At 50.3% G+C, this 10,455-nt stretch overlaps 1 protein-coding gene across 1 annotated transcript; it reads left to right on the forward strand.

Annotated features, from left to right (window-relative positions):
- Positions 1-7,532: 7,532 nt before the first annotated feature.
- Positions 7,533-10,081, forward strand: LOC115397647 (tubulin beta-1 chain-like). The gene is made up of 4 exons (XM_030104072.1): positions 7,533-7,634; positions 8,490-8,598; positions 8,684-8,794; positions 8,894-10,081. The coding sequence occupies exons 1-4, from the start codon at positions 7,578-7,580 to the stop codon at positions 9,952-9,954; spliced, it is 1,338 nt and encodes a 445-aa protein (XP_029959932.1). The 5' UTR covers positions 7,533-7,577; the 3' UTR covers positions 9,955-10,081.
- Positions 10,082-10,455: the final 374 nt, after the last annotated feature.

Raw genomic sequence — 10,455 nt, forward strand, 5'->3', positions numbered from 1 at the left:
TGTGAAACCGGAGCGTGACTGGCTGCACCACGGCCTGAGGGGACGGCCCACCCCCCACCCGGCCTCGGGAGACAGGGGGCCCCTGGCAAAAGGGCCGTGGAGGGGGTGTCCCTTGAATGAGCGCAGGCGGCCGCCACGGGGCCGCGGACCGGCGCTTTGCTGGGGACAACCCGAGCAGAGGCAGCGCAATCCCGGAGTTCTCCGGGTCGCTGTCCTTGGTGCTGAAGCCGGAGCCGGGACGCTCAATAGCGGAAGCCTGGGACGGCAGGGCTCCGCTGCTCCGAGACTCCGCCGTGTTAACACAAGGAGAAGCCGCTGGGAGCAAAACGAATAAGGCCGGGATCGGGGCGCCCTACGGCGGAAACCTGGGCCGGCGTGAGCCCGCCGCTCGGCGGAAAAACTTCGCTGAAAGCGGTATGAGTGGCGCCCAGGGCCGGCGATTAGGCTGGGCATCCGGGGCAGTTGCCCAGGGCGCCGAGCCATAGGGGGGGCGCTTGATGTGGCCGTGAGGCGCACCGCCCAAGTTGCGCTGCTGTGACGGCTGTCTGAGCAGCGCACTGCTTGGTTCGCTTCCTCGCGCCCCTCGACAAATATTGCCGACCCCCCCCCCCCCCCCCAACAACTCTCGCGGCGCGACTCTCCTCGACACTACCGCGGGGCGTCAGGTTTGCCCAGGGTGCCTGACAAGCCCGCGCCATCCCTGGTGGCGCCGGGGCTGGGGCGCTGCATGTCGGCAGCCCAGGGCGCTACGGCACCGCCGCTCTGACGCCTCATTATGCTAACACGAGCAGAACCCGGCGGACAAACGCTACTGGGAGCTTTATGGGTGTAACCGGGCCGGGACCGGGACCGGGACGGCGTCGCCGCTGTGACGCTTCGTCACGCTCACCCTAGCCGAAGCCGGCGGACAGTGCAGCCTGGAGCGTTTAGCTTGCGTGCCGTGCACAGCGGGAAAACTAGCGGCCCCAGCGCGCTGCTATGCCCCGCAGCCGCAGCACGGCCAGAGCGCGAAGGAAACGCCGGTGAAGAGGCGGTTCCGTGCGCGTTCCGCTCACCATCCTCAGCCACCTTATCACGGAGCGGGAGAAGGGAGGGAGAAGGCCAAGCCGGGTTCTTCACTTTTCAATCATGCCAACACGAGGGAGAGGATGGATTCCTGCTCTTTGGGAGATGTAACGGGCCTGTCGGCCTTTATTTGCATTTTTGTTGGCAGGCGCGAGTCGCGCGGACGGGGAGCTTTGTCTCGGGAGCGCGGGACCGTCTGGCAGGGGCGGATCTAGGATTCTAGGAGATCAGGGGCTTAGCCCTGAGGGTGCAGATGCCGATTTATTTTTTCCGGCTTTTTTGTGCCGCGCACACTAAACTATCTTTTTTTTTTTTTTTTTTTTTTTTTTTTTTTTTTACATCAACTTAACATCAATTCAAAGCTGAGAAAGGCACGGAGAACACTTAAAAATCAGACCCTTTAATGATTCAAATGTCTTACCACCAGCAGCCTTGAAGTCATTGTTTTATGCCTCATGTCCACTGAAAGAAAAATATATAAAATACATAAGTTATTCAGACTGATCATAAACTAAAGAAATAAAATACCTTATTTCCTTGCAGGCTACCTGTGATCCTGGCTGGCACCTCTGCTGTCCTTCACTGCTCTGTTCTGTTCTTCAAGCATGTCCCCAAATCCTGTCTTCAATCCTCCTGTCTCTTCTCTCTTGCTTTCTCTGCACACTTTTTATGATTTCCTGTTCATTTCCCCCCTCACTATATCTTTCACTCCTTCCTCTCTTCTGTCTCCGTTACTCTTTAAATACAATATTTCAGAGCTGTTCTCATGTCTTGTCATGCCTTTTTTTGAATGTTAAATGTGGGTCATCTCCTGTCTTTTCCTCTTCACTTACACATGAACTAAAATAAATACAAATATATAGAAATAAAACCTATGAAACATACTGATATATCGAGTTTAAATGTTTGAAATCTTTCTTGATGAGATTAGAAAATTCTCCCTCTTCTTCAAATAAATGAGCTGTTTTAAACTCCCTTGGATTAGCTGAAAAATACATCATTAACTGTTGATTGAACCACCCAAAAGTGTGCTTTAGCGAAAGTTAGCACAAGTTTAAATATCTGCAGTAGTAATATACAGTATAATAATCCAAAAATATCCCATATAATGGCAAAGCACTGACAGGGAGCACTTTTCTGCACAATGAATACTTCAATCATTTTGTTAGTAATACTTTTCATTCATATTTCATAAAGGGTTTTTAGTCTTATCCTGGAATGTAACATTGATCTTGCTGTCCTTCAGTTTCAGTGCGGTTGTGTTGTTGTTGGTATTAGCTGATAATACTGACAGCCAGCGAGCAAAATCAGTCAGAGTTTCACAAACCGGGAACATCAATCTGCTACACGCTTCTGCTGGTGGTGGTGGTGGTGGTGGTGGTGGTGGTGGCGATGTCCGCTTTTTGAAAAAGCTTCTGATATCCATTACTTCAGTCGACTCTGGTTAGCAGTAGAAAAGGAGCCGCGACTAGCGCTTAGAAGTGAACGCTTCTTGTTCTGGACAGGCGGCAGGCTGCTGGCTGCTCTCCAGCGCATGCTGCCTCTCACTGGTAAATTCCAGTACTGCACATTATACTCAGACCAGCTTGGATCCACGATCCGGGGCTCTTGAAAAAACATCCGGGGCTTGAGTCCAAGTAGCCACCCCCTAGATCCGCGTATGCCGTCTGGGTCGATCGGCGCCCCGATAGGATCGACGAGAAGACGGTCCGGTCTGTCCAGGCGCCGGGGAGCTCCAGGGGCCTGGAGGCCGCTGGTCCGCAGGACGTCGGCGCTGCGGCGGCGGCTCACGGCGGTGCTGGAGGTGCGGGGCGAGCTGCTGCCTCCAGACGCTCAATGATGAATTGTATGTCGGGCCCAAAGAGAGAAGAGGTGGACAGGGGGAGTCCCAGGACGCCCCGCTGGTCCCGCTCAGACAAGGAAGACAGACCAAGCCACAGGTGCCTCATGGCCAGCTGTGCGTTGGCCATGACGCGGCCTCCACTGACGGCGATGGCTCTGCACATGCGCATCAGGACTTCGGCCGTATTCTAGATCTCCACGATGTCTTCAGGAGAAACCTGGGACTTCTCGTGGCAGATCTTGTCCACAGAGCCCAGGAGGAAAGTCATGTTATTGGCTAGGGCGAACGTAAGGTTGCCGCAGGTGTAGCCACGATCCTGGAAGCTCGCCATGCGCCTGTCTCTCTCCGACAGCAGCATGGGCTTACCGCCCGGCCAGGCGGAGGATCAGGGGAGGAGACACAGTCTAACGGAGTCCTCAATGGCAGGCACTCCGGAGACCGGCGGCCAGCCGTCCACACAGGAATACTCTCGGTAGCCCTTCACCGTACCCTTGGCGGCAAGTGGCGTACCCCAGTCCCGCTGCACGTGAGCTTGAAACGACGGCACGGCGGGACATAGCACCGCAGTCCGGGACCGAGTTCATGACTGGGTTGCCAGCCCGAGTGCAAAATCACGCTGAACCGGCTTCGGAGGCTGCGGCGGCAGCGCGAGGCCGGTGCGCTCGGCGGCTGAAGTGAAGAGCACGGCGAGGTGCTCCACAGGCTCGCCGGGAGACGGCAGAGGCGGAGACGGAGTCGAATCAAGTCGAACTCCGTGACAGGTCCGCTGGTGGTGATGCTGCCAGCCAAGGCAGAGGAAGCAGCGCTCGTGAAAGTCCTGCACAATGAGCGGAATGCCGCAGGAGTGGCAGGAGAACGGCCCGACGTCGTGGTCCCGGGTCGGCAAAGCCATGTCTTTCGCAGTCTTGATCCTTAAAGGAGAAGTGGCTTCTAAGTCTCATGGAGTCCTGAGGAAGAAGAAGGGTTTGCTGTAGCGCCGTCCGAGGTTATGTACTCTCTGTTAGGGGCGTGGCACTGCGCCATCGCGCGTCTGGGATTGGTGCGTCGAGCTTTGTTGGTCTCAGTGGATTGGACAGAGATGGAGGTGTGGCACGAGCGAAGCCCATAGGCGGGCTTAGCACTTACGAAGAGTAACAACAAAAGTAAAGTAGACCGATGGAAATTAGGTTCTGACAAAATATCAAGAGGAGGAGAAAGATAGCAGAAACTTCATCAGCAGAAACATTTGGAACAGCAGAGTAAGAACCATGTCAGTCAGTAGTTTAACTGCTTAGTACATCCTGCTACATGCTAGAGTTTCAGGCTCACACTCCAGTCATGCTACATGCTGAAAGTCTGATTGATACACTCATCAACAGTGAGCTCAGTCTCCAGTCTACAGTTCACACCCTGCAGTGTGTAGATAGACGCTACCCACTGCGCTGTGTGTACTGTACACTGTCAGGCTGTTGGAGGTGACGTAGCCTTGATGCAGAGGCTGGAGGTTCATGACAGGATTTTTGAATGAGTTGGTAAGATATTTAAGACCACTTTTAAAGGAAGAGAAAAGCAGCACATTTGCAGTACTACAGGATTATGATTTCAGACAATTATTTTCCACAGATCAGGAGATAAATTGCTTCTGGTCATTCTCTTGGATTCCTTTCTGCATCCAGAATTATTCCTTGTTGTTTTTTCCAGCACGTCATACTTGGAGATTAAATTTCCTCAGTGCTTTCAGGTGCAACCATGTTAGAGTGCTGCAGCCTCTGTGGGCGTGTCTGTTCTGGCAGCATCTGTTTCCTCTCTGTAATATTGATCTGGCTGCTGGAGGCTGAGTGCTGAATGCTGCAGTGCTCCGACAGATGCTGAGTCATGGGAAACGGCTCCGGCTCAGACTGGAGAGCACACTGTGGGACAGGCGTCGTCATGCAGCACCGTACTCATGAAACCCAGCAGTAAGTGGGAAAATGGTTTAATAAAACAAGACTCCTCCCATGCATTAAGCTTTAGCTGACCTGTGTCAAGCTGTGTCACCACAAGTCACTGAGTGCACACACATCATCTTCCCAGGAGGAGCGATCAATGAATAATTGATTAAGCAGAGCACAAAGGGAACAGACTGCAGAGGCACAAAAAGTGTGGGATGAAAGAGAATATCTACAGTCCATCAAGTCGCAGGGTGCAGCCAAGTTATGCCATTGATGGAACCTCAGATAAACAAATAGTGCAGCCTTCAAAGCCATTTCTGAAAAGATTTTTCCCTCAATGTGGGTTTTCAGAGCTTGCACACCCGTTTTGGTGAACGATTAGTTCATTAGGAGGGTGTGTGTTGACTATATGAGTTTCTAATGTTTCTGAACGCCACTGACGACAAGGCACAGAGGAGTGGTGGTTAGCACTGTTGCTTCACAATGTGAACGTCCCCGGTTCTAAGTCGAGTTAGGATTTTTGGGTGTGGAGATGTTCTCATGGCACCCTGATTTTCTTCCACAGTCCAAAACCATGGCTTTGAGGTTGATTGGCAGATGTAAAATTGTGTGTAGGTGTAAATGGAACAACTAACCTGTCTTAGTCTGCCTTTCCGCTACAAACCAGAGCTGAATAATGCCTCGTTTACGTGATAATATATTAAAAATATTTGACTTGAAAGCGCAGAACTACATTTAATATGTGTTTATTTGAGTATTCGATATCAGCACGTATTTAAGATGAGTACTAGCTCTACTTGTCCTTTAAAAAAGTGGTATCAGCACAAATATCCTTTAGTGGCAGCTTTTGAACACACTTTTTCACAGCTTTTTCACACTTCACAGCTTCTCACTTATTAGACACTGAAAGAGTAAAGCCATTAGACCAGATTACAGTGTGGGGGCGCCAGAGCTGGACACTGTGGGCTCATCTGGCCTGTCTCCTTCTTAATACATTCCAGTAAAGAGAAACACCACAGCACAGCAGAGAGGGAAGACGGGCTGCATTTCTCCTCATCCTGACTCATCCTCTGTCACATAACTCTGTCATGAAGCAAACAGAGAAGGCCTTTGTGTGTCACATTACAATGCAGCACAGCAGAAACTATGAGACCGACCTACATACAGTCGCAGTATAAGATGATGTTTAGAAGACCTCAGGCAGAGAGAATATCAAATAGAAATGCTTGAGTTGAACGGACTTCACAAGTTCACAACGAGGACTAATCTCCATTAAAATGTATGGAATGCATTTTTACTGCAGTGGAAGCTTACATAAAGGCCACTGTTAATGCTCAGAGGTCTGCAAAGGCTGCTGGGAAAGCCTAATCGTCATGGCGACATCCACCCAGGAATGATGTTTCACCCCCTCTGAAGGCCGGGCCGGGGCAACTGTATCCCACATTAGAGCCAGCGGTCACCTGGCGTTCAGATTAACTATTAATGAACCCATCTGGCTTCACTCCTCTAAAACAGCACTTTAATCACAAGGGGCAGTTCTCGGCTAAAATCTAGCTCTCAGGTTGAGTTTGAATCTTTCACTTCACCCGATTCATTACGTGAATCAACAGCATGTACTGGTCTGGATCAATATATTAGGTGTGTAATGGGTTAAAAACCTCCAGGCACACTTAAAGTACTCTGCAGCAATGAACAGCCAGCTTGTTTTAGAGGTAAAGCAGACAACTCTCCTCTCCATCTCACATAATCAATACTGCGATGTGATGAGAGGAAGAAACTGCAGGACTCTTTACGATCATCGTGGGTTTGAATCCCTCCTCACCATCCATCCATTTTTCTCTGATTAACCCCTAATCCCAAAAAGAAAAGCAGGAAGTCTCCTCTGAGTCTGGTTCTGCAGGTTTCTTCCTGTTCATGTGGAATTTTTCCCTTTCCACCGTCTCCTCCACTTGCTCAGGTGGAAATGCTGGTGTTTTGTTTTTCTCTCTCTTTAAATGTTTTTTGAAATGACTGTGTTGTATTTGGTGGTACAGAGCTCAAGTTGAATTGAATCAGTGCTCCTCATTGTTAAAACATTTAATCAGAATCACTCATTCATAAGAAAGAGCTTGTAAAGAAGATTTTTAAACTATTTAATCAGCTTTTCAAACCACCAACTAAAAGACGGCCTAATGAGTGTGAAATTAGCTGCTGGAATTAAAGTTCCAGTGAGACTTATGACTGTAAATCACTGCTGTGGCCTTTTCTTTTTCCCCAGCAGGGAACCCTCTCCTCCACTGCACCACTGAGTCCCGTTAGTCCGCCACGTGGACCGGGATTAAGGAGGAACTCGCTGCTCCTGACGCTTTACTGCGAGCAGAAATCGAAGGTCGCTCTCAAAATGAGGAGAAATGTTCATCTGGTCGTGAGAACAGTGAGGAGAACCAGTTCAGGAGCGGTGCTGCAAAATGAAGGCTCCTGTCATGACCGCTGCGTTTCAGCTCCGCCATCATGTCTGCAGATGACTCGTTGGTCATGAGATCGAGGCATTGATTGACACTTTGATTCAGCCAATCGCGGACGAGTGTTTGTGCAAATGATTGGTCAAGATCTACGTCAGTCACCGCCCCTTGCACACCATAGCCAATCAGAATATGAGAAGGGAGGGGGCGGGACTTTAAGTCTGGCCTATAAATACTGAAGTTGCGCGTTTTGAGTCACCATTTCAGAAAGCAGACTGTTATTTCATTCATTCTTCACGGCAACATCTTCCAAAAGTTATGAGGGAAATCGTTCATCTGCAAGCCGGCCAGTGTGGCAATCAGATCGGCGCGAAGGTTAGTAAATGCTCGCTCTTCGCCGAGGAGGCTTTTTGGAGTTTTTTCATTGAGAATATCGAGTCGGCTGCTGCTGAAGCCGGCGCTTTGTGCTCCCTGCATGGGAGACGCCACACCTTGAGACGATCACCGTGTCCTACTTTACTATAGTTCCGCTATCCGTTAATCTGAGCGGTCCATCAACACTTGAGCGCGTTTACGAGAGAAACGTGTCAAAGGTTATTTGAATTAACATCAGTTAAAACTATTATTTCAATGTTCAATAATCTATTTCTTTACCCAATCAGGTCAGTGTTTGATGGTTCGCTTTATTAACTAGATGTAATCTGGAGGGAAGTGTTCTCACGGTTTCTAACAGTTCTGACAAAATCGTTTCTCTTCTAGCAAATGATTTGAATCTTAATATACATATATATTCATGAAGCCAAGATGCGAGTGTCAGATTTAATTTAGTCCTAATACGTGGCTGCCGTGTATTTTATTTTTTGTTGTTTTATGTCATTCAAACGTGAATCGCCATTGGTTTTGAATGGTTTCAGCCTCCGTCTTCCTTTTTTCTTTCATTGCGGCCTAGTCTGCCGGCAGGCCGGCTTCTGTCCGGGGAGGGCGGTTAGTCACGGAGCGGAATTTTCCAGTTCAAACACCGAGCAGCCAATAAGATGCCGGGGGGCGCGCGCCCAGAACCCCCAACGGCGGGAAATTAACGTCAGTGTTAATTAAAGAAGTCCGATCAATACCAATCAGTCGAATATAAAGGGTTAATATCCACTGGTGTGGATGGAGGTGTGTGTGGGGTTATATGTGGACTGCAGCCTCAAAGTCAGTCGACTGATTGTGTTTTGTTGTGCTTTGCAGTTCTGGGAGGTCATCAGTGACGAGCACGGCATTGACCCCACTGGGACCTACCATGGAGACAGTGACCTGCAGCTGGACAGGATCAATGTCTACTACAACGAAGCCTCCGGTAATTGAATCTCAACACTTAATGAGTCTCTCGTTTATCATGAGCTTGGTCTTTCCTTGCCTTACATTTGTCTTTTCTCCATCAGGTGGTAAATATGTTCCCCGTGCGGTGCTTGTGGATCTGGAGCCAGGTACCATGGACTCTGTGAGGTCTGGTCCCTTCGGCCAAGTCTTCAGGCCTGACAACTTTGTCTTTGGTGGGTAATGAAATGTTCTCATCCCTGTTCTTTATTTATTTCTAATAATTGTTAGAACCGATAAGCTCCAGTGTTGTAACGCTTGTTTCTGTTCTCCAGGCCAGAGTGGTGCTGGCAATAACTGGGCCAAAGGTCACTACACTGAGGGAGCCGAGCTGGTGGACTCGGTCCTGGATGTGGTGAGGAAGGAGGCGGAGAGCTGCGACTGCCTGCAGGGTTTCCAGCTCACACACTCCCTGGGTGGCGGCACGGGGTCTGGAATGGGTACTCTCCTCATCAGCAAGATCCGTGAAGAATACCCCGACCGCATCATGAACACCTTCAGCGTGGTTCCTTCCCCCAAAGTGTCGGACACGGTGGTGGAGCCCTACAACGCCACGCTGTCGGTCCACCAGCTGGTGGAGAACACGGACGAGACCTACTGCATCGACAACGAGGCGCTCTACGACATCTGCTTCCGCACCCTCAAGCTCACCACCCCCTCATACGGAGACCTCAACCACCTGGTCTCGGCCACCATGAGCGGCGTCACCACCTGCCTGCGCTTCCCCGGCCAGCTCAACGCCGACCTGCGCAAGCTGGCGGTGAACATGGTGCCCTTCCCCCGTCTGCACTTCTTCATGCCCGGCTTCGCTCCCCTCACCAGCAGAGGCAGCCAGCAGTACCGCTCCCTCACCGTGCCCGAACTCACACAGCAGATGTTCGACGCCAAGAACATGATGGCCGCCTGCGACCCCCGTCACGGCCGCTACCTCACCGTGGCCGCCATCTTCCGAGGAAGGATGTCCATGAAGGAGGTGGACGAGCAGATGCTCAATGTCCAGAACAAGAATAGCAGCTACTTTGTGGAGTGGATCCCCAACAACGTGAAGACGGCCGTGTGCGACATCCCGCCCAGAGGCCTCAAGATGGCCGCCACCTTCATCGGCAACAGCACCGCCATCCAGGAGCTCTTCAAGCGCATCTCCGAGCAGTTCACCGCCATGTTCAGGCGCAAGGCTTTCCTGCACTGGTACACCGGCGAGGGAATGGATGAGATGGAGTTCACTGAGGCCGAGAGCAACATGAACGACCTGGTGTCCGAGTACCAGCAGTACCAGGATGCCACCGCAGAGGAGGAGGGCGAGTTCGACGAGGGCGAGGAGGAGGATCTGGCTTAGGGGCTCCCCTCAACTGACTGAAGGCCTGTGTGTTCGCCTGTCTCCAGTGTTCTGGTTTAAGTGTTTGGACGGCCTGTTCTGTTCAAGTGTCTTGTTCAGTTTGTTGAATAAAAGTTAATGAAGCTTATTTCTTCCTCGTACTCTTTATCTTAGCTCTGTTCAATGAATCTCTTGTTCCAAACATGTCTCTTATTGAGCTCTGTTCTTTTTTTTTTTTTTTTTTTTTTTTTTTTTTTTTCCCCCCCACAATAGTAACAAAATATTTCAGTTTTCTCTTTTTACAGCTGTACATAATGTTAACGCTTCAAACCAGGATAGCAGTTTTTCGTTGAACAGACAAACTTTCAGAGTGCCTAAAGAAAAGCTTGAAGGTTCTGTGGAGAGAAAAACCAGCCGTTCAGCAGGATGCACCATGAGTGATGGTGAAGTGGAAAAAACCTGCAGAACCAGGCTTCACAGGACTGAAACATCCACAGCACAGTAATAATGAAAAAAACAAGG

Source organism: Salarias fasciatus, chromosome 12 (genome assembly GCF_902148845.1).
Source record: "Salarias fasciatus chromosome 12, fSalaFa1.1, whole genome shotgun sequence".
In the NCBI taxonomy this organism is placed as follows: Eukaryota; Metazoa; Chordata; class Actinopteri; order Blenniiformes; family Blenniidae; genus Salarias; species Salarias fasciatus.

Excerpts from the sequence above, each read along its gene's own strand:
- LOC115397647 (XM_030104072.1), top strand. The coding sequence starts at position 7,578 with ATGAGGGAAATCGTTCATCTGCAAGCCGGCCAGTGTGGCAATCAGATC. Across the intron at positions 7,635-8,489 it reads GCAATCAGATCGGCGCGAAG|TTCTGGGAGGTCATCAGTGA; the intron begins GTTAGTAAATGC and ends TGTGCTTTGCAG. Across the intron at positions 8,795-8,893 it reads GCCTGACAACTTTGTCTTTG|GCCAGAGTGGTGCTGGCAAT; the intron begins GTGGGTAATGAA and ends TCTGTTCTCCAG.